The sequence below is a fragment of the Gymnoscopelus microlampas genome, assembly GCF_963454915.1.
Source record: "Gymnoscopelus microlampas genome assembly, chromosome: 3".
NCBI classification, from domain to species: Eukaryota; Metazoa; Chordata; class Actinopteri; order Myctophiformes; family Myctophidae; genus Gymnoscopelus; species Gymnoscopelus microlampas.
In genome coordinates, this window is record NC_139940.1 from 45,862,520 (window position 1) to 45,887,429 (window position 24,910).

The 24,910-nt window shown below is 41.1% G+C and overlaps 3 protein-coding genes across 7 annotated transcripts in view; all 3 read right to left on the reverse strand.

Annotated features, from left to right (window-relative positions):
- hace1 (HECT domain and ankyrin repeat containing E3 ubiquitin protein ligase 1) overlaps positions 1–1,698 on the reverse strand; it is a 51,800-nt gene extending 50,102 nt beyond the window's left edge. For all 3 annotated transcript variants that reach the window (XM_084053773.1, XM_084053772.1, XM_084053771.1), the window contains exon 1: positions 1,305–1,698. In XM_084053773.1, coding sequence (XP_083909899.1) covers positions 1,305–1,395 — 91 coding nt within the window. In that variant the 5' untranslated portion in view covers positions 1,396–1,698. The remainder of the gene's footprint in view (positions 1–1,304) is intronic.
- Positions 1,699–3,130: 1,432 nt separating this feature from the next.
- Positions 3,131–17,428, reverse strand: popdc1 (popeye domain cAMP effector 1). 3 transcript variants are annotated; one of them, XM_084052964.1, is made up of 9 exons: positions 17,305–17,428; positions 16,196–16,536; positions 14,430–14,554; positions 12,455–12,642; positions 11,415–11,523; positions 10,460–10,627; positions 7,968–8,109; positions 5,885–5,935; positions 4,443–4,577 (listed from the first exon to the last, which is right to left on the reverse strand). In XM_084052964.1, exons 2-8 carry the CDS (start codon positions 16,467–16,469, stop codon positions 5,904–5,906), a joined length of 1,038 nt encoding a protein of 345 aa, XP_083909090.1. In that variant the 5' UTR covers positions 16,470–16,536; positions 17,305–17,428; the 3' UTR covers positions 4,443–4,577; positions 5,885–5,903. The 3 variants fall into 3 exon arrangements, with proteins under 3 accessions (XP_083909088.1, XP_083909089.1, XP_083909090.1); XM_084052962.1 differs by lacking the exon at positions 5,885–5,935 and having other exon boundaries at positions 3,131–4,577; XM_084052963.1 differs by lacking the exon at positions 5,885–5,935 and having other exon boundaries at positions 3,131–4,577; positions 16,196–16,528; positions 17,301–17,423.
- Positions 17,429–18,429: 1,001 nt separating this feature from the next.
- Positions 18,430–24,910, reverse strand: popdc3 (popeye domain cAMP effector 3). The gene is made up of 4 exons (XM_084052981.1): positions 24,268–24,910; positions 22,307–22,524; positions 21,495–21,603; positions 18,430–20,699 (listed from the first exon to the last, which is right to left on the reverse strand). Exons 1-4 carry the CDS (start codon positions 24,559–24,561, stop codon positions 20,406–20,408), a joined length of 915 nt encoding a protein of 304 aa, XP_083909107.1. The 5' UTR covers positions 24,562–24,910; the 3' UTR covers positions 18,430–20,405.

Here is a 24,910-nt window from a genome sequence, read left to right on the forward strand (position 1 = left end):
TACTTAAGTAAAAGTAGCAATACCACAATGTAGAAATACTCTGTTACAAGTAAAAGGCCTGTGTTCAAAATGTTACTTGAGTAAAAGTACAAAAGTACTCAAAATCAAAGCATCAAAATATACTTAAAGTACCAAAAAGTAAAAGTACAAAAACAAATGATCAAATAGCCTACGTATAAAATAGGGCTTAAGTGGTTAATGTATGTTTTCTAATATAATAATTTATATCTGCAAAGTAACTAAAGTTTTTTTTTAATTGTAGTGGAGTAAAAGAACAATATTTGCCTCTGAGATCTAGTGGAGTAGAAGTAAAAGTACAGAAATTTGGAAATACTCCAGCAAAGTAAAAAATACCTCAAAACTGTACTTAAGTACAGCACTTGAGTAAATGTTTAGTTACTTTACACCACTGAGTGATCATAGGTAGGACACTGTCATTTCTGCATTCCTACAGAAGAGTAATGGTGCTCAAATAACAGCACACTCTACAACAGTAGTGATATAAATAGCATGAATGATGATGCACCTTTCCATGGCATGGGGGTTAAAAAAAATACAGATCTACAAGCTATCATCAATACTAAGGAGTAAACATTTCTGGTCTTATATGGCTGGATGATGGGATGCTTGCTAGCTTGTAGATCTGTATTCCTATATCACATCATCAGTGAGTGACTTCTGGAACTGTTCTGTCCTGTACTGTTAGCTCTGGTCCATAGCGTTAGAAGGAGTTCTCCTTTAACGCTATGTTACTGTTCAGCTGTTGCCCGCACACCCCCGGCAGCGCAGCCTCTCGTCTTTAGTGAAAGATAAAAAATACACTTTCACTGCTCACCAAAACAAAGACTGTTTTAAGATGTCGAAAGCCTACTGTCCTTAGTGGGGACACTCGGAGCCCCCCACCTCATGTCTAAAATGCACTTTTTTTGGCCAGAAAACAAAGTATTTCACGGGATGCTGCGCCCCCTACAGATTTTGCCGATAGAAAAATTCCATTGACCAAATCTGTAGGGGGCGCAGTGGGATAACTAAAATAATTTCCGTCTGGCGGACATATTTTACTTTATACCCCAAACAAGTGTATTATACAGATGAGGTGGGGTGCCGAGAGGCTTCCCACTCTGGAGAATAGACTTTCAACAACAAAAAACAGCCTTTGTTTCGGTGAGTAGCGAAATAGTTTTGTTATTTTTTTACTGAAAGACGGAGACCTCGCACGGCAGTGTAACGTTGGGTCTATGAGCAGAGCAGCGCACCTGGCAGAGCGTTAGAGACCAGAGCTACTGTATATTACTGTATTGTACCTTCGGGGAGTTCCACGGTCCTGGCGCGGCGCAGGGAGCGGGTCAGGCGGCTGAGCTGTACGTTGAGCTGCTCCATCGCCCGTTCCATCATAGGCGTACCAATCTACCGGGGGAAAGGGGGGGCACAGCCCGGTGTACACCACACCTATGGAGGGGTCACAGCCCTCGATCGATGGTGGATCTGGATGATGATGACTGGTGTGTGTGTGGTGGGGGGGGGGGTCTATTTGTCTTGTTCCTGGGCTTCGTCCATCACCTGGCTGGTGCTGATTCCTCTTCTTCTCAGCCTGACTGAGAGAGTCATGATTTATTTTCCTGTCCGTCTGTCTGCCTGTCTGCCTGTCTGTATGTCTGTCTCTCTCCCTGTTAGTCTGTCATATTCCTGCTGCTGTAAATGTCCTCGTTCTTCCTGTTTTCGTGACGTCAAAGCCAAGGGCAGTGCCACGTGGGTAATGTAGTTTCATTGTTTTTGAGCTGCCCTCCTGTGGCCGTCGTGTGTGTGTGTCAGTGTGTGTGTGTGTGTGTGTGTGTGTGTGTGTGTGTGTGTGTGTGTGTGTGTGTGTGTGTGTGTGTGTGTGTGTGTGTGTGTGTGTGTGCGTGTGTGCGCGCGCGCGTACAGTCTAACATTTCAGCTGTAAATAAAGGAAGGGCTTTGATAACTTCCGTGTTTTTGCTCATATTACTCATACTGTTGTTCCACCGCCACACCTTCTCCTCGCAATGATTTAGTTCAAGATAATCTGTGCAGTGCAATCACTGTAGTATCCTATATATGGTATGTATCCTAATGGCTGGATGATTGATTGATTGATTGATTGATTGATTGATTGATTGATTGATTGATAGATAGATAGATAGATAGATAGATAGATTGATCGATTGATTGATTGATTGATTGATTGATTGATTGATTGATTGATTGATTGATTGATTGATTGTCTGCCTGACAGACTGACTGACTGACTGACCGAATATAAAACTAACATATTATATATATATATATATATATATATATATATATATATATATATATATATATATATATATATATATATATATACATATATACATATATACACACACACACACACACACACACACACACACACACACACACACACACACACACACACACACACACACACACTATAATGTAAAAAACTGATCTAGGAAAAAGAGAACTGGTTAACTCAGTGGTGGTACAATAACAATACATACTATAGGTCCATGGATGGATAGATATGTGGAAGAGTTTGAAATATAGCCTCAAGAGGGCACTCTACCGCTAAAAATGTATTGCTTGTCGTCATCATGGATAATGTACTCATGCTCATGTCATGCTACAAGCAACAGGCTCTATGCACAGCAGCCATATTGGACCTCTTCCTTTCTTCCTTCACAGGTGTTACCCAATGAATCAATGATACAAATTTTCAGCTCTGTTCCATTCTGGTCAAACAGAGTCAGGGTGCTGGTATTGTACATGATGGCTCACTGGAAACACACTGCTACACTAGTGTAACACCCGTAAGGGTCCAAATGGACCCTTACGGGTGTGTAACTCTTGAGAGTGTACAAATGGACCCGTAAGGTTCCATTTGTACACTCTCAGAGTTATGGGGGGTCCTTGAAATTAAAAAGTTTGAGAACCACTGTGCTACACTAAATGGAACAGAGCCTTCATTAGTATAATTGGTAAGACCTGTGAATGAAGAGGCCCAATTTCCGTCCAATATGGCTGCTGTGCATAGGGAACCATTTATGATCTGATGTCCCAACCAGGTGTTCAGCAGTAATAGCGAGACCAGAGTGCTCTTCTACATGGTTGTTCAAGTTTAATTGAATGTGTTGCAACAGTGAAATCACAATACACCATTTAAAATGGATAAGACACTAAACAGCAGGTGAGCAGCAGGACAAAGACATTTTCACAACAAACAATTTGTATATAATAATAAAAAGAACACATTGTTAAATCCCACATAATAAGTGAAAGGAAATGTGAAAGACAATCTTCAAGAACAGTGATATTCTTTTCTGTGAGCATTATAGTGACAAGGTTCTACAGGCCTATTCAAAACTGGAATTTCAAAATATGATGTTCACTTTAACACACTATCACAAAAAAATAAAAGTGAACGGGCTGATGAATGTTACATTAAACAAACCGTCTCTGTCAGGTGGAGAAACCTCAAAACTGTTACTTTTCAGGATTCAAATTCAAAAATAGCAAAAGTAGCAAAACGTGTCGTTTCGAGCTTGTAGATCTGCTACTTTTGATGCTTTTGTGTGACGCTGTTGTATGATCAAATAGGGCATAAATTTACGGGACAAAAACACAAAAAGTTAAAATATGGAGATAAGAGGTTTCTGCCCGACAACAACGAAATACAACTTTTATCTCAAGCTCTAATGATGGTGATTTCCAGGGTTCGATTTACTGGGGGAGGATTGGGGAAATCCATGCCTCTGCTTTTGATATCCCCCCCTCTGGTCATTCTTTTAGTTTTTTCTTTACCGTTGGTGATACGTTTTTTTTTCTTCTGCTTCTGGTCAGACTGAATTAAATACATGCATTTCCTTTTGGAAAATGTAGACTGTGTGATATTTGCCATTTGCCATGTGTGATATTTATGTTTTGAGTTAATCAAGTTAATCAAAAATGGATGTTAACCACATCTCTGGCGTCCCTATTTTTCGAAGATTTAAAAAACACGTCGTCGTTAGCTTGTAAATTGGCTATTTTGGCTATGTGTCGTACGATGAAGAATATAGGCCTGATTCAGGTCCAGTGGTGTGTTCTACCGTGTTACGCTATATACGTAGTATGACGTGCAGATTTTTTTTTTTTTTAAAGCGTAGCTCTCTACTAACCATTTCATCGAGCGAGCGTAACCACGACCACACCGAGCGTATCGTATGCCCTACGAAAAAACCTAGAACACACCACTGTTCAGGTCTATAGGCTACTTCATCTTAAATCAGGCCGCCTGAAGTGGTTACATTATTATATTTTTTTTACAAACGTAACCCTGGTGTTTTCTATCTAGGATTACAAGACTGCGGAGGGTCAAAGTTTTTTTTTTCTTTGCTTGTAATGTTGTCAGTTGATCTGGTTTCACTCTTTCACATCTTCATCCACGTCCACTGCTGATATCATGGGAATTTTCCGGGAATTTGAGGGGGAAGAAGACTCGTCTTCTTCAAAAACATCATCCTCCATACCTTCCGCTATGGGCTTCATCATAGAGGCCTTCATGCTCGGGGACTTTTCTAGAAAGGAGAAAGACAACACGTGTTGCTCAGCTCTAAACCACTCTCTGAAAGCCAGCAAACATTCATGGATGTACAGAAAATAATGCACCTTTCAGGTTCCAAGACAGAGGAAAAGTCAGCAGGTCAGAAAGTAGAACACAAACATACAGTACCAAACAGTCCAAACTTCAACATGTTATTATTACCAGTGGTGGACAAAGCATTCAACCCCAAGTACTTGAGTCAAAGGATACATACTCCTGGTCAAATATTACTCCATTACAACAAGTGAAAGTTGCTTATTCAAATTTGTACCTGGGTTTAAGTACTGGAGTACTTGCTTGAAAAATACTTGAGTGAATACTCAAGTATTTTTAATAGTGCAAATACTCAAGTGAAGCCTAGTCCACACCAATGATTTGCAACGCAACTAGCTTCAACTGCAAGTACTTGCAACCATTATCCCCAAATGCTACCGGTCTGCAGCTGGTCATAGTCCAGACCGATGCAATTTCTTGCAACTGGTTGCAAGTTGTAACTAGTTAGATAGATGTGGACTGGGCTTTAAGGACCGATACTCAAGTAAATGTACTTTGTTACTGTCCACCACTGGTTATTACAATGGTGTGTGAAAGACACTAAAGTTGACACAGTCACACGCTGATTCCAGTGTGCATTCTATGTGATTACGGAGGGGGGTGTAGACGTGAGAAAACAAATACTATGGTAGAAGGAAAAACAATGCTCTCTGAATGCTTATCCTGGTTCCAGATATGCAATTTTCACTGATAGCTTCTGCATTTTTTCTCTCCAACAAAACGCACCGTAGCGTGAACAACCCAGACAGCCACTTTACCAGACATAAATTGGAGCCATTAATCTGATCTAAGAGGCATCTTCAACAGCAATACTCTACTGAAAGTGGTTTTGATCAATATATGTATGGTAAAAGCAGTCCAAATATTTCACTTTAAAGTTTCTCATTTAAATGCACTGTGACATGGAGCTCTGAACTACTGTATAGATAGAGAGCACGCTTTGAATGAGTGCTGCATCCACAGCCATAACAATACATTTTAATGTTAAAACAGCACACCAGGTTACAGGAGAAGCACTCATTTTTAGAGCAGGGAGAAGAGAGAGAGTTTTCAGGGGGTTAAATGCTCTACGTTGAGCTGGTTTGAAAGGTTTGAAGGTTGCATACAGTAGTTAGGGGGAGGCGGTGGGGAAGGGTCAATTCTATGGGGATAATGGTGGGGGGGTATGGAGGAGTGTTGGGGTGTGAGGTGAGGTAGGTAGGAGTGAGATAAAATAAATGGTCTTACACCCCTGTCAGGGAATGGCTCAATCTGAGTGAGCTGTGAGCTGAGTCATGGCTGGAGGAGGGATAATAGGAGGAACAGCGTCAGTGAAAAGGCTTTGATGACACAAACCACGAAACAAAACCAATAATGTACCCAGTGTTAGGTTAGGAAACAACTCATTTTGCTTCCTTGGACTTGAGATGAGGTCTGAAGAGGGGTGCAACAGTTAAAGCAGCACTACAGTATACGTAACTTTCGTCTTCTACCCCGTCTTGAACCTGGTTTCCTGCTTAAAGGACGACGTCACCCATTTTCAACCTATCTTCATATACTGCAATTGGTCCTCACTAATGCTCATTATATTATGGTTCAATTTTTGTCTACTCTACTGTGTCTCAGAGGAGGGCTATGTGGACAGTTCAGAAACCAACCTACCAGTTACATCATCGATGGGGAATCCAAGCTAATAGAAACTGCAAGCTTTCTAGTCCTGGAAAATTAGCATGATATTCAATATGTACTTTGCATATACTTTGCATGATATTCAACTTTGCATAATGTTTGCATATTTGCATGATATTCCATATGCTAGGAGACACATTTTGTTTCCAGACAGGGCTGTGGATTTCTGACGTACTGTAATTTAGTGGCAGGGTTATCGCACACTGGAGAGAGCAGGAATCGATGGGCAAACAGGGGAATGAAACACTCAAAGGAGTTTGATTTTAATGTACTGTACATCTGTATAAGTATGCCCCGTGATTGTAAAGGAAGGTTGTGATGGGGGGGGGTTGAATTATTTGAATGTTGTTTAGGTAAAGACACTGAGAAATTACCTGGGGCATGTTGTGAAATGAAATATACAAATCAATCGTCATCAGGTTAGAGTAACGCATGAAAACTAAATGTTAATGACACAAAAGCTGGGCAGCTACGTCAGCATGTATAGGAAGACTTCTAGGTGATAACCTCAGCTTAAACCGCGTTTACACCTTATATATGCATCTGTAAATGTATGCAGACATTGTACACAAAAGCTTGGATGGGTGTTGGAATTCATTTGGAGGAACAGGAACATGATGAGGCCAACTCCTGAATGGGACATTTCTAAAATAACTAGAAATTGCTTTTTGAAAAGGTCAGGCCGCAATTCTCATGACAGTAGGAATAGAACAGATGAGCAGCTATATCACAAAGTAGCACTGCTGCCTGCTTGGGTTTGGCCCACTAATCGAGGTCATACAGAATCCTTATTGTTAATTTAACTTTAGGTCTGAGAGTGTACGAATGGAACCAAACGTACCCCCACACTCTCAGAGCAAATTCATTATTGATTACTGTGTAGTGTAGCAGAATGGCCACGGGAGGGTTTCATCTTTCCTAGATCAGCGCTTGGACAGGCTTTACATACACTCAAACTGCTACAGTTTATCGTCTCTGTCGGGTGAATACGTCCAAAATTGATTTTCAGGATTCAAATTCAAAAATAGCAAAAATAGCAGATCTACAAGCTCGAAACGCGTCGCTTCGCGCCGCGTTTCGAGCTTGCAGATCTGCTATTTTTGATACTTTTGTGTGACGCTGTAGTATAATGAACTAGTCTAGGGCGTTAATTTACGAAAAAACACAAAACGTTTAAATATGAGGCGCTCGGGTGGCGCAGTGGTAAAGTCCCTGCCCACCACCACAGGGGTTGTGGGTTCGAATCCACAGTGGAGCATCTGGCTTTGTCCGGCGTCTACACGAACACAATTGGCCCGTGCGTGTTCGGGGGAGGGAAGTCGGGCGGGAAGGGTGATATCATGACGACTCAATTGGGGAGAAATAGGGGTAAAAAATAATTGGCTACTCTAAAAAAAATGTTTTTAAAAGTGTGTGTTCTAAAAAGTGTTTTAAAAAGTGTGTGGAGAGGAATTAATTGGCATAACAACTAAATTGTCGAGAAAAAGGGGGTAAAAATAATTGGCTACTTTAAATAAAAAAGTAGATAAAAAGTTAAAATATGGAGATAAGAGGTTTCTACCCGATAGCAACAATGTATGTAGCACTAGCGCTTACTACAACAACGTGTTGGCCCCGCCGATGACGACGGACGGCTACTTACGGAGCGAGGAGCCGGTCGAGCCTCCGCGCAGGATCTGGTTCAGGACGTCATCGGTGTCGCTGGTGCTCGCCATGCTGTTCCTCATCTGCATCATGGACAGCTGGGAGCACAGGCTGGGCTGGCGGTCCATCTTCTTCACCGCCTGTGGTTTTTGATTGATTGATTGATTGAATACTTTATTAGTCAGAAATGTAAACGGCATGTGGTACAGTAAGACATTGAGGCTAAAAGGATAACACAAAAAAGTCCCAATGGTCATCAGCAAATACAAAACACTATGTATGTACAAAGGAGAGAAAGGAAAAACGGCGGCAGTGAATGACACCTCCTTTCTATTGGAATTTCGCTGGTGTAGCCATCATCATCATCATCATCATCATCATCATCATCATCATAATCATCATCACCGCCATCATCATAATCATCATCATCATCATCATCATCATCATGAATATCATACAGTGAAAATTCTCAGTGCTCAGTTAAAGGTAGGGTAAGTGATTTTCTTTGGTTAAAATAAGTGTTAAATAACTCTATATTCTGATAGTACTCACTGCTATAGAGTGTTTGTTCAGTAAAATGAGTCTCCTTGTCTCTCCAGCTCTTTATAAAACAGAAAATGCATTTTTGTTTCAGTTTCAGTTTAATTTCCAATTTTATCCAATAGAGAACCAATCAGGATATAGATTAAACAAGTGGAATTGGAAGTGATGACACTAAGAAATTAGCAGGCAAAATTGGAACTGGAACACTATAAAAATGAAGCTTAAAAATTGGTACTTTCTCCTGATTGGCTGAGATTTTGACACCTACCGGAAAATGTATTTTCTGTTTATTAAAGAGCTGGAGAGACGGGGAGACTCCTGTTACTGAACAAACACTCTATAGCAATGATTACTATCAGAATATAGTGCTTTAACCTTTTAACAAAATACTTTTTGTTTTAACCCCAAAAATATCACTTACCCTACCTTTAAAGCTGCACTATTTAAATGTCCTCTTCTACCCCAAATGTGAACCCGGTTTCCTGTGCAAGTGCTGAATTGTTTAACCATTGAGCTAATAGAGCCTGCCTTCTTGCTCAGGGGATAAATTGAATCTTGACCATCAAGTCTAAGTGAGACGCGACCTAAATGTCTCAATATAATAGCAGGGAGACAAAATACAACCACACCAATTGTGTAAGTTATATTGTATTAACATACTTTACCATACAGATAAGACAACATTACATTTTATTCATAAAAAAAACTAAAGTTACATAGTGTCGCTTTAACTCTGGGATTTGTGAATTGACACAAATGGACCTATTAAGGTTGGTTTTTAGGGGTCCATTTATGGGTGCATTTTTACATAGTCATCATCAATCATCGTTAGCATCATTAGCATCATTATGCTCATCTTGACAGTAATCCTTGATCAGTTTAGACAGATTTCGTTTTTTTCATGCTGTACCAATTTTGTTCATGTCCTTCATTTTCTAATGGCCAGATGCTCTCAGGGTAGAACTATTTTCTATGCAGGCATCATATGTGTCTTTAAAGGAGTAATTCACAGAAAAAATTACTTATTTTTCTATCATTTACTCACCCCGTGATGAGTTGAATACAGGGAGAGTTTTCACATGTATAACATTCCTTTCGGTGAATGAAGAATCCAAACTGAGAAAATACTTGATGAATTGAATAATGTTTTTTGGGTGAACCTATTCCTTTAAGGATTAAGCGTTTGAGTATTTAGAAAAGCACTTTATAAGTTTGATTTATTATCATTAAAGCTCCACTATGTAACTTTCCTATTCTACCCCGGAATTGAACCCAGGTCTCCTGCAGATAATTCTTTACCACTGAGCTACAGTAATAGAGCCTGTCTGCTTGCTCTGGGGAGTAATAGAATGTTGACCTTCAGGTAAAAATGTGTGTCAAAGCAGAAACAGGATTGTGTCAAATGTCGTGTCCAACCTAGACACAGGATCTAAATGTCTCAATAGAAGAGCAGGAAGACCAAATACAACCACCCCAATTATATAAGTTATATTGTATTAACATACTCAAAATACCAAAATAAACATATTTGAACAGGGGACCCCCCAACCTGACAAGCAGCACAAACTTGGAGTTGTATTGAGGCATTATATTTTGTTTGACTCGGTTCCACAGACACATTTTATGAAAATAGCAGATCTACAAGCTCACAACGTATAGCAATTTTCAAAATGTTTGCCTCTTTCTTATATTATTTGACAATTTGGCCTATGTTTGACCAGTTTTTATAGTATAGTTTGTTTATTACTTTTGATGCAGTAACGGCTGTCACCTGGGGAACCCCCAAAGTCATGTAGGGACCCCCCTGGGGATCCCAAACCACAGGTTGAGAACCACTGCTCTACCATACAGATTGGACGAAATACAATGTTATTCACTAAAATATAATTACAAAATAGAGCTTAAAGTTTGATATTCCCATTCACTCAAACACAAAGCTGAACCCACCTTGTCGCTGAGTGTGGGGTCATTGAGCGAGTACAGCTTGTTGGTGATGTCTTTGCCAATCAGATACCTGAACACCTCGTTCAGGAACGTGTCAGACTCCAGGAAGTAGGTCAGCCTCTCCCGGGACCAACACAGGAACTTGCAGTTCTCCTCTGCCATGATGGTCACCTGTCAATCAGCCGTGTGACAGTGTTGTTGTCAAGACGACAAACAGACAAACAAAAATCCCAAGCAAAGCAAAAAGTAACACCTTTGCAATAATGCGAATGTGAAAACAACACAGCCCGATCAGGCATTGTAAGGGCATTTTTCTTCCAAGAAATTCTTGAAAATAAACTGTCCAGAACACTGGTCCTAGGATCTCTGCACTGGCTACCCCCTGTCACTTCTAGAATAGATATTTTAGACTATTTTATTTGTTTAAAAATCACTTTAATAGATGCACCCAAATAACACTTTTCTGGTATGATCTCTACACCTAGAAGATCGCTGAGATCCTCTGACTTCTGGCACTTAACTTTTAACAGTTCCAACTGTCAGTACTACAAGAGACATGGAGAGGCAGCTTGCTGTTTTTATGTCCCCAGCTTCTGGAATTCTCTGCCATGCAGTGAGTCTCCGAATAGCTAAATCTGTTGATATTTTTAAAGCGAGATCTTATTAAGATAAACTTATTTTGCCTCGCTTATATCAATGATTAATTTGATTGCTTTTTAATTTGTTCACCCCTGCTCTTGAGTGTCATTTAGTTTTCTGCTAATTTTCATCTCTTTTCATGCTTCCTTTTTTTTTATTATTTTCTTCTTCTTTTTATGTACATGTTTTTATGATCTTTCTTTTTTTGTGTAAAGCACTTTGAGTTGCATTGTTTGTATGACAGGTGCTATATAAATAAAGATCATAATCATTATCATGATCTGAATGTTGTTTTCATGCGATCCGACCCTCCTGTTACCTGAAACTTCTCTCCTCTGTGCATCTCAGTTGATCTGAACTCTGGGGAGTCGATGAAGGCGTTGGTGTAGATGTTGTGAAGGAAATGGCCTCGGTATGACACCTTCATCCTGTAACGCAACACATTGTCAACCTTTGAATTTCAAGGACCTGATTTAGGCCACAGACCCCCAATTGAAACTTAAAACTAGAAAATGTGCTCCTCGGAGCACAGGTCTCCGCCAGTACTGTTCCTGATTAATCCTGTCTTACCTCACTTCAAAATGATCTTTTAAGTGACATACCTATTTATAGGTCTCTATTTCATCATGCGTCTCGCTAGCCAATCAAAGCACACCCTTTCAACATATTGTCACTTGTCACGTGAAGCTTGACCAATGTTAGCTTGGTGGACACACGGAAGGACGAGAACGAAAACATAGTCTCCTGGCAGAGACAAAAATATTTATATTATTATTATTCTGGGACCCCAATCTACACTGTAAAATCGTCAGTGTTAATGTAACTATGGTATGGCTCTGGCGTTCTGGCTCCGAGGTTGATCTCAGACCAGGCTCAAATGTGGATCTTGGACTTCATGTGACCAGCCTGTGACATGAGTTATCTATGACATCAGTCATCTATTACCTATCTATTACTGTATGTCTATGACTCAAAATCTAGGCCGAGTTTCAGCACGATCACAGCCCTGTTGACCTCCAGTATAAAATCAAAGTAAAACTTTCTTAAGTGAAGGAAAAAGAGTGGAGGTACCCCTGTGGCCCAGGAGTATACGAAGGCATACAAAGTTTGGAGCTGATCGGTCCAGCAGTTTGCGACATTGGCTCCAGACAGACAGTATTTATTTTATTTTAACATGCTCATAAAGTGCTCTGTGCTCAGAGCAGCACAGAGCACTTTATAGTTTATGCAGAGAACAAGTCTTTCTCTGCCAGTTTTCCATGGCGTTTAACTCAAACATCAAACAGGAAGGTGAGGGGATGAACTCTGACTGACACATACAACGACTGAATTCAGAGACTCAGAGAGGTTTATACGTACTTTCCTTTGAGGAGAATGCTCAGCCGCTCATCCACCGAGGTCTTGTCTTCGGCCGCGTACACCTGACCTTTCTTCAGGGTCTGGATGGTGCAGAACTGGCCCGTCAGTCTCTGGAACAGGGCCTCTCGCACGTGTAGGGGTTCAAACATCCGCTTGTACACCGACCTCAGCTCCCTGTCGATCTTAATCTGACAGACAAAACAGAAGACATTAACCCTGCCTTCCCCCGTCATCGTAGGCGTACATTCTCAAATAGATTAGACCTATATGCTTAACAACATAGACCCTAGTGTCCCTATTGTGAGCACTTCATATAATTGCCAAACATTCTGTGAAAATAGGCAAACATGAGGGGAACAAGTACAGGATCCTGGGGGACCCTCAAAATGCATTGTCTATTTACCCTAACCCTTATGCCATTGTACAGCAAAGTATAATTAAGGCTTAACCACTTAAAACCTCAATACTTAATAACTAAGACATAGTTCTATGGTTACCAAACCTTTCAGACAGTGACCCCGCCAAAAATAATCATGTTTGCCAACAGTATAAGACTGTGTGGTTGTACTAGTCAGCTCGCAGGTTTTAATGTCTTTGTTTGTCTGTGTATATGGCAGTGCTGAAAATGAGTATCTGTGCACAGAACATTTCTCTGGGTAAATAAAGGATGCAAAAAGGAGAGTATTGGTGCAGAAGGACTCCTGGGGGAACCCTGGTCAACAAAGTATATGGTTTAAGACTTAAACCATACATACTTTTGTTGACACTTAAACGTTAAGTGGTTATATGGTTCAGAGAGTCTTTCAGACCTTATTTTCTTACTGGAATGAATTGTTGACAGTTGTGAAGGACGTGGTGGTAACCTACTTACAAGCGCAGTGTGTTAGTAAATATATGCAAAAGAGCACTATGGAGAGTAGATGGTACAAGGGGGGCCTATACCTCATTATGAAAAGCTTTGTTCTCATTCTGTCAGATCTAGCTCGCCCCTTTACCTACTGAGACTCCCTTGGTAACAGCCATGGATGCGGATGCCATACTGAAAGATCCGCATCTCATTCAGGTAAAGAAAACGGACCGACCCCGGGGCAGCGAGCTACTTACTTCACAGAGACAGGGATGAAAAATGAATGAAATGTAAAAATAACATCCCCCCAAACCTCCCTCAAAGGGTGAGCCTTCCAATTAAGTGACACGCTTGGCTACTACTATGAATATAAAACCCGAATATACAAGCTCTGCGGGGATGAGAGCCAGTCCATGCATCCAAATATACACAGCTCACTGGGTCTGCTTTTGATTTGTACACAAGGAAGATACGAGCTCATGTGGAATGAGAGCCTATCCACGTACACACATTCAGACGCACAACTCACCAGTGGTGGAAAAAGTTCTAAATGTTGTTATTTAAGTAAAAGTATCAATACTGCAATGTAGAAATACTCTGTTACAAGTAAAAGTCTGGAATTCAAAGTTCCCTTGAGTAAAGGTACAAAAGTATTGTTATCAAAATGAACTTAAAGTTCCAAAAGTAGAAATTACTCATTAGAGAATGTCTCATTTCACAAGTTTTCAAATGTAAAAATCTTTTGAAAATAGCAGATCTACAATCTACAGCTTGTAGATCTACTATGTTCAGATGGCCGAAATGTATATAGGGTTGAAGTGCTTACTGCATGTTTTTGTTTTGTAATAATAATCAAAATCTACAAAGTAACTAGATTTCAAATGATTGTAGTGGAGTAAAAGTACAACATTTGCCTTTGAGATGTAGTGGAGTAGAAGTAAAAGTAGTGACAATTAGAAATACCCCAGTATAGTCAATTTGACTTCAATACAGTACTTGAGTAAATGTACTTAGTTACTTTACACCACTGCAACTCACTGGTCTGCTTTTGATTTGTACACGAGGAAGATACGAGCTCTGTGGATTGAGAGCCCGTCCACGCACACACATTCAGATGCAACAACTCACTGGTCTGCGCTTGTACACGAGGAAGAAGAGGTGCAGGAAGTTGACCACCAGGAAGACCACGTTCCACACCATCACGTCCAGGTTGCATCGGTACAGCGCCGCCCATGCGATAAACAGAGTGCATCCTGTCAGAGCAAAGGAGAGGGTTTGAAACATGAGGACTTGTATAACATGTACACGTTAAAATCCTGGTTGTTAATTTAAAGGCATAGTTCACCCCCAAAATGACTTTTTCCGATCGATTAGTCACCCCATGGTGAGCGGTTCCGATAGGAGACACAAAGAGAATCTCCTTTGTGTCTCCTACCGGAACCGTTGCCTACCGGTCCGCCGGTCACCATGAATTCAAGTCTCCATGGGGTGACTAATCGATAGAAAAAAAGAGTATTTTTTTGGGGTGAACTATCCTGTTAACTCTAACAATAGTAATACTAATAATATGGTCCCCACTCCGTCAGAGTATTTTTTGTCACAGTACATTTGTACATACTGTACATGAAAGTTGTCCTCATGCATTTTAACTATTAGGAGCAGTGGGTGCCGGGGGAGCAGTGAGGGGTGTGTGTCTAGCTCATGGACACGTTGATACATTGTGTACACTTTCTTCTGGGCCCTATCTTGCCCTTCTGCCTAAACGTTTTTGCCATTTTTTAAAATAGTTCAAATAGACGATCTACAAGCTCACAACGTGTCAATGCAGATCGGCTATTTTCACTATTTTAAAATGTTTTTTTTTTAAATAGAAGATAGGGCCCTCTGAGTTAATAGGATTTTACTGTGTAGCAGTGCAAAGTTGGGCTAGGAGATGTCTGAAATCAATTTTCAATTTCAATTTTAATTCAAGCATTTAGCAGAGGCTCTTATCCAGAGCGACTTACATACAATATACAAGTGTGAGTGAGGTCAGAGTAAATGGTGTGAACCCTAGTCAACAAACAACGATGTAAATTGTACCGCAAGTGGAGCGCAAAGAAAAACTATTTAGTGCTTCAAAGAAACTAGGATACCAGGTAAACATCAAACTTAGCATTTTTGTCTAAAGTTTAGACAAATGCTAAACAACATGCTATCTCAATTACATTCTGAATATTTGTGTTCGAACCAAAACAAATCTAAATAACAAAACATTATGTGAACAATGACCAACATCTGCATGGTAGGTATATTTACATCCATCCGTCCCAAAAAATCACACCGTAAACCGAACTGATGCAATGAATCGCATGGTAATGTGTTAAACTAAGACTTTATACCTAAATGCGTCATATTGTGAGTTAAATTGAACAACCTATGTAGACAACATAATTGTGTATTAAAATATCATATTGTCTTCCTATCATTGTCAAGATTCAACTAAAGGACAATAAATGCTATTGATTCATGGGCCCAGTTCTAAAAGCTGTAGGCCTAGATACAGTATGCATGTTATTCCATGGGAAATCAAACATGTATATATTCTCCTCTCTATCACTGAGCTCTCATGTCTAATCAATGATGTAGTCTCTCTTTCAAAGACAAAGATGTATTTTTAAAGGATTTTTAATAGTAGCAGTCCCAGTAGTCCTAATAGTAACAAAGACCTTCAAACAATGTCATTGGCCTGTTGAAGTAGGTTGAGCGGTATGGGGCTCAGTGGGCACATCAAGTGGCTTGTGATAAATTTAGCATTCCATAGTACCGGAGGGCGGCCGCTCAGATCGGTCGTCCTTTAATTCCCAATCAGTGGTGGAATGCCATCAGCAGGTGGCAGAGTGGAGTGGACTGACCTGTCAACAGCAGCAGGCGCAGCAGGATCATGTGCAGGGCCACGGTGGTGGGGATGATCAGGCCCAACAGCAGGGACAGGTTGCCCAGGTGGAAGAGGATGTGGTGGGCGTCCTCCCACTCCTCGCAGGAGGTGGCGTTCATGGGCTCCAGGCCCCCCACCAGGCCTCCTCCTCCTCCTCCACCTCCTCCCCCAGGTACCGCCGACATGGCCGAGTGCAGCGGAGCCAGGGTGCTGAAGAACATGGTGGAGATCTCCGGCGGAGCGGCAGACATCCTTTTGGCAGCGGTGTCACCTTCAACAGACAAGATGGAAGGACAGACAGACGGCGTGTCTGGGTGCCTGTGAAAAGAAGCAGAAACAGCTTTTCCCTCATTATTTAGCTACTTTTTTTTTATTATTTAATTTTTAATTTTAATTTTAATGCATAGTGTTGTTGTTTCAAGCCCATTTTGGGAGTGCGATTGCGACTCTTAACTCATATCATAAAATGTATGTTTATTTTTGCAACTGATTGTTGTTAGTTTGTATTGATTATTTATTGGTTATTTGTATTGGCTTGTCATCATGTCACCCAGCATTATGCAGAGCGCATGCACACACACACACACACACACACACGCACGCACGCACGCACGCACGCACGCACGCACGCACGCACGCATGCACACACACACACACACACACACACACACACACACACACACACACACACACACACACACACACACACACACACACACTACATGACTATGTGGTGTGTATGTGGCTTGCACATGGAAACCTACTATACATATTGATTTAGCCTGATATCAAAACATTTGCTATAAGCAACCATAGTTATTATAGGCCTGTGCAACCAAAAACATTTAGTGCTTTCTTCAGCCACACAATAACAATGCTGGTCTTCGGTTATTACAGTGTTTTAGCAATAGGCTACAACAGATCAGTTTTGACAGGAGACTGAGGAGAGAGAGGGGTTTGCTTGTTTGCAAAAACAAATCTAAAATCAAATATCGGTGATATATCAGGCCTCCTATTCGAGACCCTATAATAACTTTCTAACTTTACATCAAACTATACCGAGAGGAAAAAGAGATTCAAACTTACCGTTTAAGCAGCAGGCGATAATAAATCAAATCTGTGCGTCAAACGGGACGAACGAGACAAGACTTCAATAAAGAGAATTGAGATGAGATCGTAGCGTCCGGTCTGAATGCACGCTAGTTCTGTCTGTGTGCGAGCGGGGGGGCGGGGGGCTGTGGGAGGGGGGGGGGGCTGGACAGTGTGAGACGCGCATTCCAGCGAGCTGACAGGCAGAGACTAAAATGGGCAAGAGTCGAGGGGGCCACGAGAAGCCCCGCAATCTGCACTGCCTGAGCACACCAGCAGGGGGTAGTAAAAAAAAACACACTGTAAAGTAGGCCAGTGGTTCCCAATATAAAATATTTTTTTGGGGGGTCCCCAGTTGATTAGCCAGTGGTGTAAAGTAACTAAGTACATTTACTGAAGTACTGTACTTAAGTAAAACATTTTAGGTAGTTTTACTTTACTGGAGTACTTCCAATTTTCAATAATTTTACTTCTACTCCACTACAATTAGTTGAAAACTTTAGTTACTAGTTACTTTGTAGATGTTGATTATCATTACAAAACATACATTACCTACTTCAGGCCTATGCATACTTAGGCTATTTTTCAAAATAGACGATCTACAAGCTCACAACGCGTCTCTTTTTTGTCACTTTGCGAGCTTGTAATCTGCTATTTTCAAAGCATTCTGCAAAATGAGTACTTTTACTTTCAGTACTTAAGCACATTTTAATGCAAATACTTTTGTACATTTACTCAAGTACATTTTGAATTCCGGACTTTTACTCCACTGCATGTGATTAGCTTAATATGCAACATTGTTTTCTCACTCATCAACAGTAAAAAATGTGATTACTTTATAGACATGTTTAACACCAAATTGGCAAAATTGTCAAATATTACATAAGAAAGAGGCAAACATTGTGAAAAACGCCTCGCTCAGATCGGCTATTTTCACAATATTTATCTGTGGAGACAAACTAAATGTAATGCCTACAATTCCAAGTGCTTGTCAGGGTGGGGGATGCATGTGGGGTAAATGAACACTGTAGTGTAGCATAAATTGTGTCGGATTTTATTAGGTTCTCACACACAACACAGAAACTGGAAAATGGTCTGGTGTCTTATTACCAACCACCTGTTTTTCAGCCTATCTTGAAAGTGAAAGCTTTTAAACTTAGATTGAAATGCAATCACATTATTGGCATTGTTGTTTTACTACAGCCACAACAAGAAAAAGGGGGGCATTGACCCATTAGACCTGAGGCCGATTCCACAAATGTCTTCTAAATCCAACAGTTTTCTGAAAAACGTATGTTACTAGTTGCTACATCAGTGGTTCTCAAACTTTGTCCATGTCAAGGACCCCCAAAATTATATATATTTTCTATGTTTCTTATTGCCATGGACTCCCATCTCAAAAGTAAAAAACGTTTGCTTTAACATATATATTCAAAGATTTACACACATTTTCAAGATTTTTCAAAAATAGCAGATCTACGAACTCATAGCTTGTATATCTGCTATTTTTGCATAGCTAAAAGCTAAAATGACACAGACGCTTTTCTGTTTTTTCCACGAATTCAGTACCTTGGACAGCGAGCGGACAGGTTACTCAGTCAGGTTATTCGTGTGGTCATTCATTTTTGAGGATGAAAAAAAAACACACACCAACACACCACACACCAAAAATAATCTTTTATCTTCAAATATTTACAATACAATATAGGCTTCAAATACACAACACCACCCCACCCCGAAATAAATGATTACAACCCGAACCACAATGTCAATGTAACCTACTACAGCACAAAGCTTGTGACATGGTGACTGAGGTCCCTTTCTTTTCATACGTACCGCCTACAACAACACAAACACAAATGGAACCGCAAGGGTCCACAAGTACAATGGTGTGCAGTGGTTGGAGTAGGCCTGTCACAATCATTACATAATCACCATTGTTTGAGACACTGACAATCATTCTTTGCAGAATAGTCATTATCATCTCCATCTTGAAAAATTGACATATTTTTTCAAACATTTTCAAAAAAAGTGGAAACAGCAGATCTACAAGCTCAAAATGCACCAAAATGCGACACGTTTTGAGCTTGTAGATCGGCTATTTCCACTATTAATCTTTTTTTTTAACTTTAAGTATATATACTTTAAGTATAAAGTAATTAAATAGGTCATATCTGTGCTGTGCAACTTTTGTTTACGAAGCCTAAAAGCTTGTAAATGTAATTTGTATTCATAATGTTCCAATGTTCAATGACAGAAGCAATTAAATCGTCAATCACAATTATTTGAGACAATTAATCGTCAAGCAAAATGTCATAATCGTGACAGCCCTAGGTTGGAGGGCGTGTTCACCCTACTCTCCCAAATACACACCCTGGTGTCAGGTATAGGACACCTACAGGACTACTGGTTGACATGTAGCTAGTGCTGCCTGAAGCTCATATGCTCAATAACTCTCCTGGCCACGCAGGGATTCTGTCTTGAAGCGCGGTATAAGCTGGGTCTCCCACGCAGGAGACCAGAGTTCAAATCCCGGGTAGGACTTTAGAAACTTTTAGGCCTAGGCCAGTGGTTCTCAAAGCCCCAGGGGTCCTTGAGGGGGTTCCAGAGGGGGCCCCAGAACAATGTGTTAATATAGCATCAAAATCTGTTGAATTGTATTGGGGTTTTTTTATATGTTGTGATCATGTTGTACTCAGGGTGTCCTTGAAAAAGAGAGCTTGCTCTCAATGGTCTTCCCTGAATAAATAAAGGTCAACACATTTTTAATCAGTTGAACCACTTTAACCCTAAATACTATTTGCAAATAGCCAATCTACAAGCTCACAACGCATCGTAATGCGACGCGTTGTCAGCTTGTAGATCGGCTATGTTCAAAAAACTGAAAAATTGGTATGTCTTGTATGGGGGTCCCTCGCACAAAATATTTTCAGATGGGGTCCGTGGCCAAATACATTATTGTCCTTGATATAAAAACGTTTGAGAACAACTGGCCACCGATTGCAGCTTTAAATTAACACTGAGGATTTCACACATGTAAACAATCAACAGTTCAGTCCTCCAAGGCATCGACAGACTCTCTCCTCCTCCCCCTCCTCTCAGGTGGTCCTTCCATCCTCCTGCTGCGTCATGGACCCCTTCAGGAAGCCGTCTCTCCGCTCTAACTCGGGCCCCGGGGTGTGACAGTAGCTGGGCAACCGGAGGTCGCAGCGACGGCCGGGGCCGCGGCCGCCGAACGCCTTGTCGTTCAGGGAGTAGAGCTTCTCGGCGATGTCGTTGCGCACCACCAGGGCGAACACCTTGGCGATGTAGCGGTGCTTGGCGAAGAGGAGGTACAGCTTCTTCCTCCTCCACGCCACGTATCTGCAGCGGTCCTCTGCACGCAGCGTCACCTATTTGACAAAAAAATTAAAGTTAACAAATCAACAGTATGTTAAAGGGATAGTTCACCCCCAAAATGCCTTTTTTCCTATCGATTAGTCACCCCATGGAGACTTTAATTCACGGATATCTTTTTGCTTTTGTCGCATTCCTAAGCCAACAATTTGATGACCAGTGGACCGGTAGGCAACGGTTCCGGTAGGAGACAGACACAAAGGAGACTCTGTGTGTCTCCTAACGGAACCACTGCCGGTCATCAAATTATTGGCTTAGGAATGCGCCAAAAATATCCATGAATTCAAGTCTCCATGTGGTGACTATAATCTATAGGAAAAAAGGTCATTTTTTGGATGAACTATCCCTTTAAAGGTAAGCCGCAATCTGGAACTTATTTTTACCAATATATATGGAAGATTATACCCTACATTCGCCTAAACTAGTTAGCCTACTAGTAGCTATATCTGCAGTGGTTGGAGGGGAACTGGAAGAGTAGGCACCTGAGAAGTCTGGGCACCTCAACTATAAATAGGCAATTTTTTTATTCTTTACTTTTTTCACATTTTGGAAAATTTGTCAATTTCACATTGACGTTTCCCAGACCTCTCCCGTGCCAACTCTTCCTGTATCAGTTGAAGATAGGACTCCTAGCAGCAGCTGTTGAGAGACCAATTTTAGTATCTCATGTGGAGAGACCCAAGTTAGAAGAATCCAATACATCTAAAAACATTGCGGATTGCGACTGTTAGTGTCCAATTTGTCGCATAATATGCATAATAATATGTCTTATATTACCTGTCTTATATTACCTGAAACACGCCTTCCTCTGATGGTCTGAGAGAATCCCACTCCGGTGAGTCCAGAAACTGGTATGGATAAATGTAATGTAGAAACTCTCCATTAACTGTCACAATAATCCTGCAGGGAGAGAGAGAGAGTGAGACATCATGTCAGACTGCTGGAGCACTAAAGCAGTGCTTCTCAATACATTTTCGTGCCAAGCACCCCTGCAGATGTAGCCTACATCTGCGATTTTTTAATAGCAAACGTATAAAATATGGATAAAGGAGTCTTCAAACATTTTCATGTCAAGAACCAAAAAAGTATATATGTATTTGGTCGCAGACCCACATCTGAAAAGATGTTATACCAGGGCAGGGACCCCCATAAGAGTAGAAATCTGTTAAAGAAATAATTTAAAACTTTTCACAATTTTTGAAAAATATTCAGCAATAGCTGATCTACAAGTTCACAACGCGTTGTGAGTTTGTAGATCTACAGTGCCATTTGAATAGGATCCCTGGGGGTCACCGCCCGGCCCAACTTTGAGAACCAAATGCACTAAATAATGAGGGGGGTAGGGAATGTAGTCTACTATAATTTGGGGGATCTTTTTTTAATGATTGATTGAACAGTTTGCAAATAGCCTAGTACAGTGGTACGAATATATACGATGGTGCTAAAAGGAAAACAAAAAAAGCCCTATAAGGGTTTTTGTGTTATGTCCTGTGTATTCAATTCATTAAGACATTAAGACATACAATAATATACAGTAATATACAAGACATCATCAACCTTAGCAATAAACGTACACGACCCTAATTTGGGGGAAATGCCTTACCTGCCAGACAGCAGCACCGACAGCTTGTCTATGACCGTCTTCCCCTCCATGGCGAAGCAGTGGTCCTTCTCCAGGGTGTGGATGTCCGCCTCGCAGCAGGTGACGATCTTCCCGAAGTGGGACAGCGACACACCGAGCTTCTTGAACATGCAGCTGTAGAGGTCCTGGAAGTCCCTGTCGAAAGTCACGCTCCTCAGCCGGTACGACACGTGCACCACCTGCGCGTAGGCCTGTCACAATTATTACATAATCGCCTTAATCGCAATTATTTGAGATAATCGCGATTATTTTTGCATAATCGTCATAATCGTTTACATGTTGAAAAATGTTCATACATTTTCCAAACATAGCAGAAATAGCAGATCTTACAAGTACAACACGTCACGAAGTGACATGTTGTACTTATAGATCAGCTATTTCCGATAGTTGTCTCCGTCAGGCCAAAAAGGCATGGCCGAGACTATGTTTTGCACCCAGTCCGTCCTTCCAGCTAATCTCCGGCACCGTTGGGCCGTTTGCAGGATGCTAATTTTCACATGAGCCTGTTATAGCGCCATCAGGAGGCCGCATAAGCCTCATGCTGGCGCCAATTCGTGTTTTTACCTATAACTTACTGCAACGATCTGAGTAAAACTTTGTATGCACACTCCCTAGAGGCCAAGGAAAAACTTTTGCCCAGTATTCTTTAATCAAAATTTCACGCAAATCGGTACACATGATCTCTATATTCATGTGATCAAGACAGATCTGTTTTGATTTTTCATATTCCAACAAAATGCCTCAAATCATGAACGTAGCGTGTGATTGTGGTGAAACTGCACACACATTCGCACTGTGTTGAGGAACAAATGCCACACTTTTAACATTGCCCTATTAAAGCACCACCAGGATTGGAAGCCGATTTTTGCATCATCATGATTTGTGTGCGTGGGGATCTCATTTTAAACAAGCCTAGTGCTTTATGCCTCAGTTTAGTAGACCTTGTATTGTGAATTTGTACTTCCATGCACAGTTGTTATCTGTCTTACTAAATAAAGTACACCAATCAATCAATCAATCAATCAAAGCAAAACATTTTTTATAATACTCCAAACATCGTACACATTATCACTAGTCAAGTGATCAAGGGATCCATCAGATTCTTCATATTCCATCCTGATTGGCAATTTTCTAGTTTTCCTTTTTTTTAAAGAATACAATGATTAAATGTGTCAGTAATTTCTTTGTATATTCAAGTTATTTGTCATATCTGCCCTGGGCGCAATGTTTCATTGGGAAGCCTACAAACGAAAGGGAAATTAAAATTGTATTCATGTTCCAATGTTCAATGCCAAAAACACAATTAAATCGTTAATCGACAATTAATCGTCAACTTGAATTTGTAATCGTGACAACCCTAGCCCTGAAACATGACTGACATATCATGACAGTCATGGCTGAACTTCAACTTGGTGTTTGCACTTTCTCCCTTTTTGGCCCGAACATCTACATACACGATCGGATTTCAAATATAAAGTGCTTAACTCATGGCCACTGATGTTACAATTATGTAGGCCTACGGGTCCTCAGAAGTACCTGTTTCTTCCATATTGTTCAATAAAAAGCATTTGAATCCAATCGGTGGCCATTTCCCCCGTACTTTCTCCATTCTTTCAACTATCGGTTGGAAGGTGTATTGCACTCTGATACATTATAACTCTATGAGAAAATGGCCACCAATCGGATTAAAATGCTTTTTATTGAACAATACGGAAGAAACAGGTACTTCTGACGTTCTGAGAGAACGCACATAATTGTAACATCCGTGCCCATGGGGTCAGCACTTTATATTTGAAATCTGAACGTCTACGGGGCGTAAATGAAGAAAGTGCAAACACTAGGTTGAAGTTAATCCAAGACTGTCATTACAGACGACCGTAGTGTGATCCATGCATGGCTATAATCGCGACAGACAGCCCTACCTGCGCGGCGCACACCCCGAACAGGGCGAAGTTCCACAGGAACGTGTCCGTGGTGCACGGGTCCGACCAGGCCCAGATGGACGAGCAGAAGAAGCCCAGGGTGAGGAAGGTGAACAGGTAGATGAGGCCGTAGAAGCCGCTGCCGCCCATGAAGCCCAGCACCATGAACATGTGCGCCAGGTGGAACACGGAGCCCTCGACGCCGGGGTTCCACGCCGCACACAGCGGGTAGACCACGGGGGGCTCCACGCTGATGTTCATGCTCTCGAAGTCGGGGGGTTCAAAACCCTCCATAGCTGCTGTCACAGTAGTATTTCGTCTGTGTCTTCTAGATCCAAAAGCTAGATTCTTTGTGTCTTCTTGTTGATCCAAAAGTTTGATTTTTGCTGGACCAAAAAAAAAGTCATACGCAATCTACCTTCACCAGACAGATTGAAAGTGTCACCTCACCGCCCGCAGCTTGATTCTTAAAATATGACCCTCATATGTGTCACCAGAATTCACTAGAGCAGCAGCACTGATCCCCCCTTGGTCCTGAAGTCCTACTATTTTCATGACCGTTTGTTCCGTTAAAACTTTTCTTCAGCCATCTCGACACACATTTAGGCACAGCTAGGTTAATACGAACATAAAAAAGCTACCG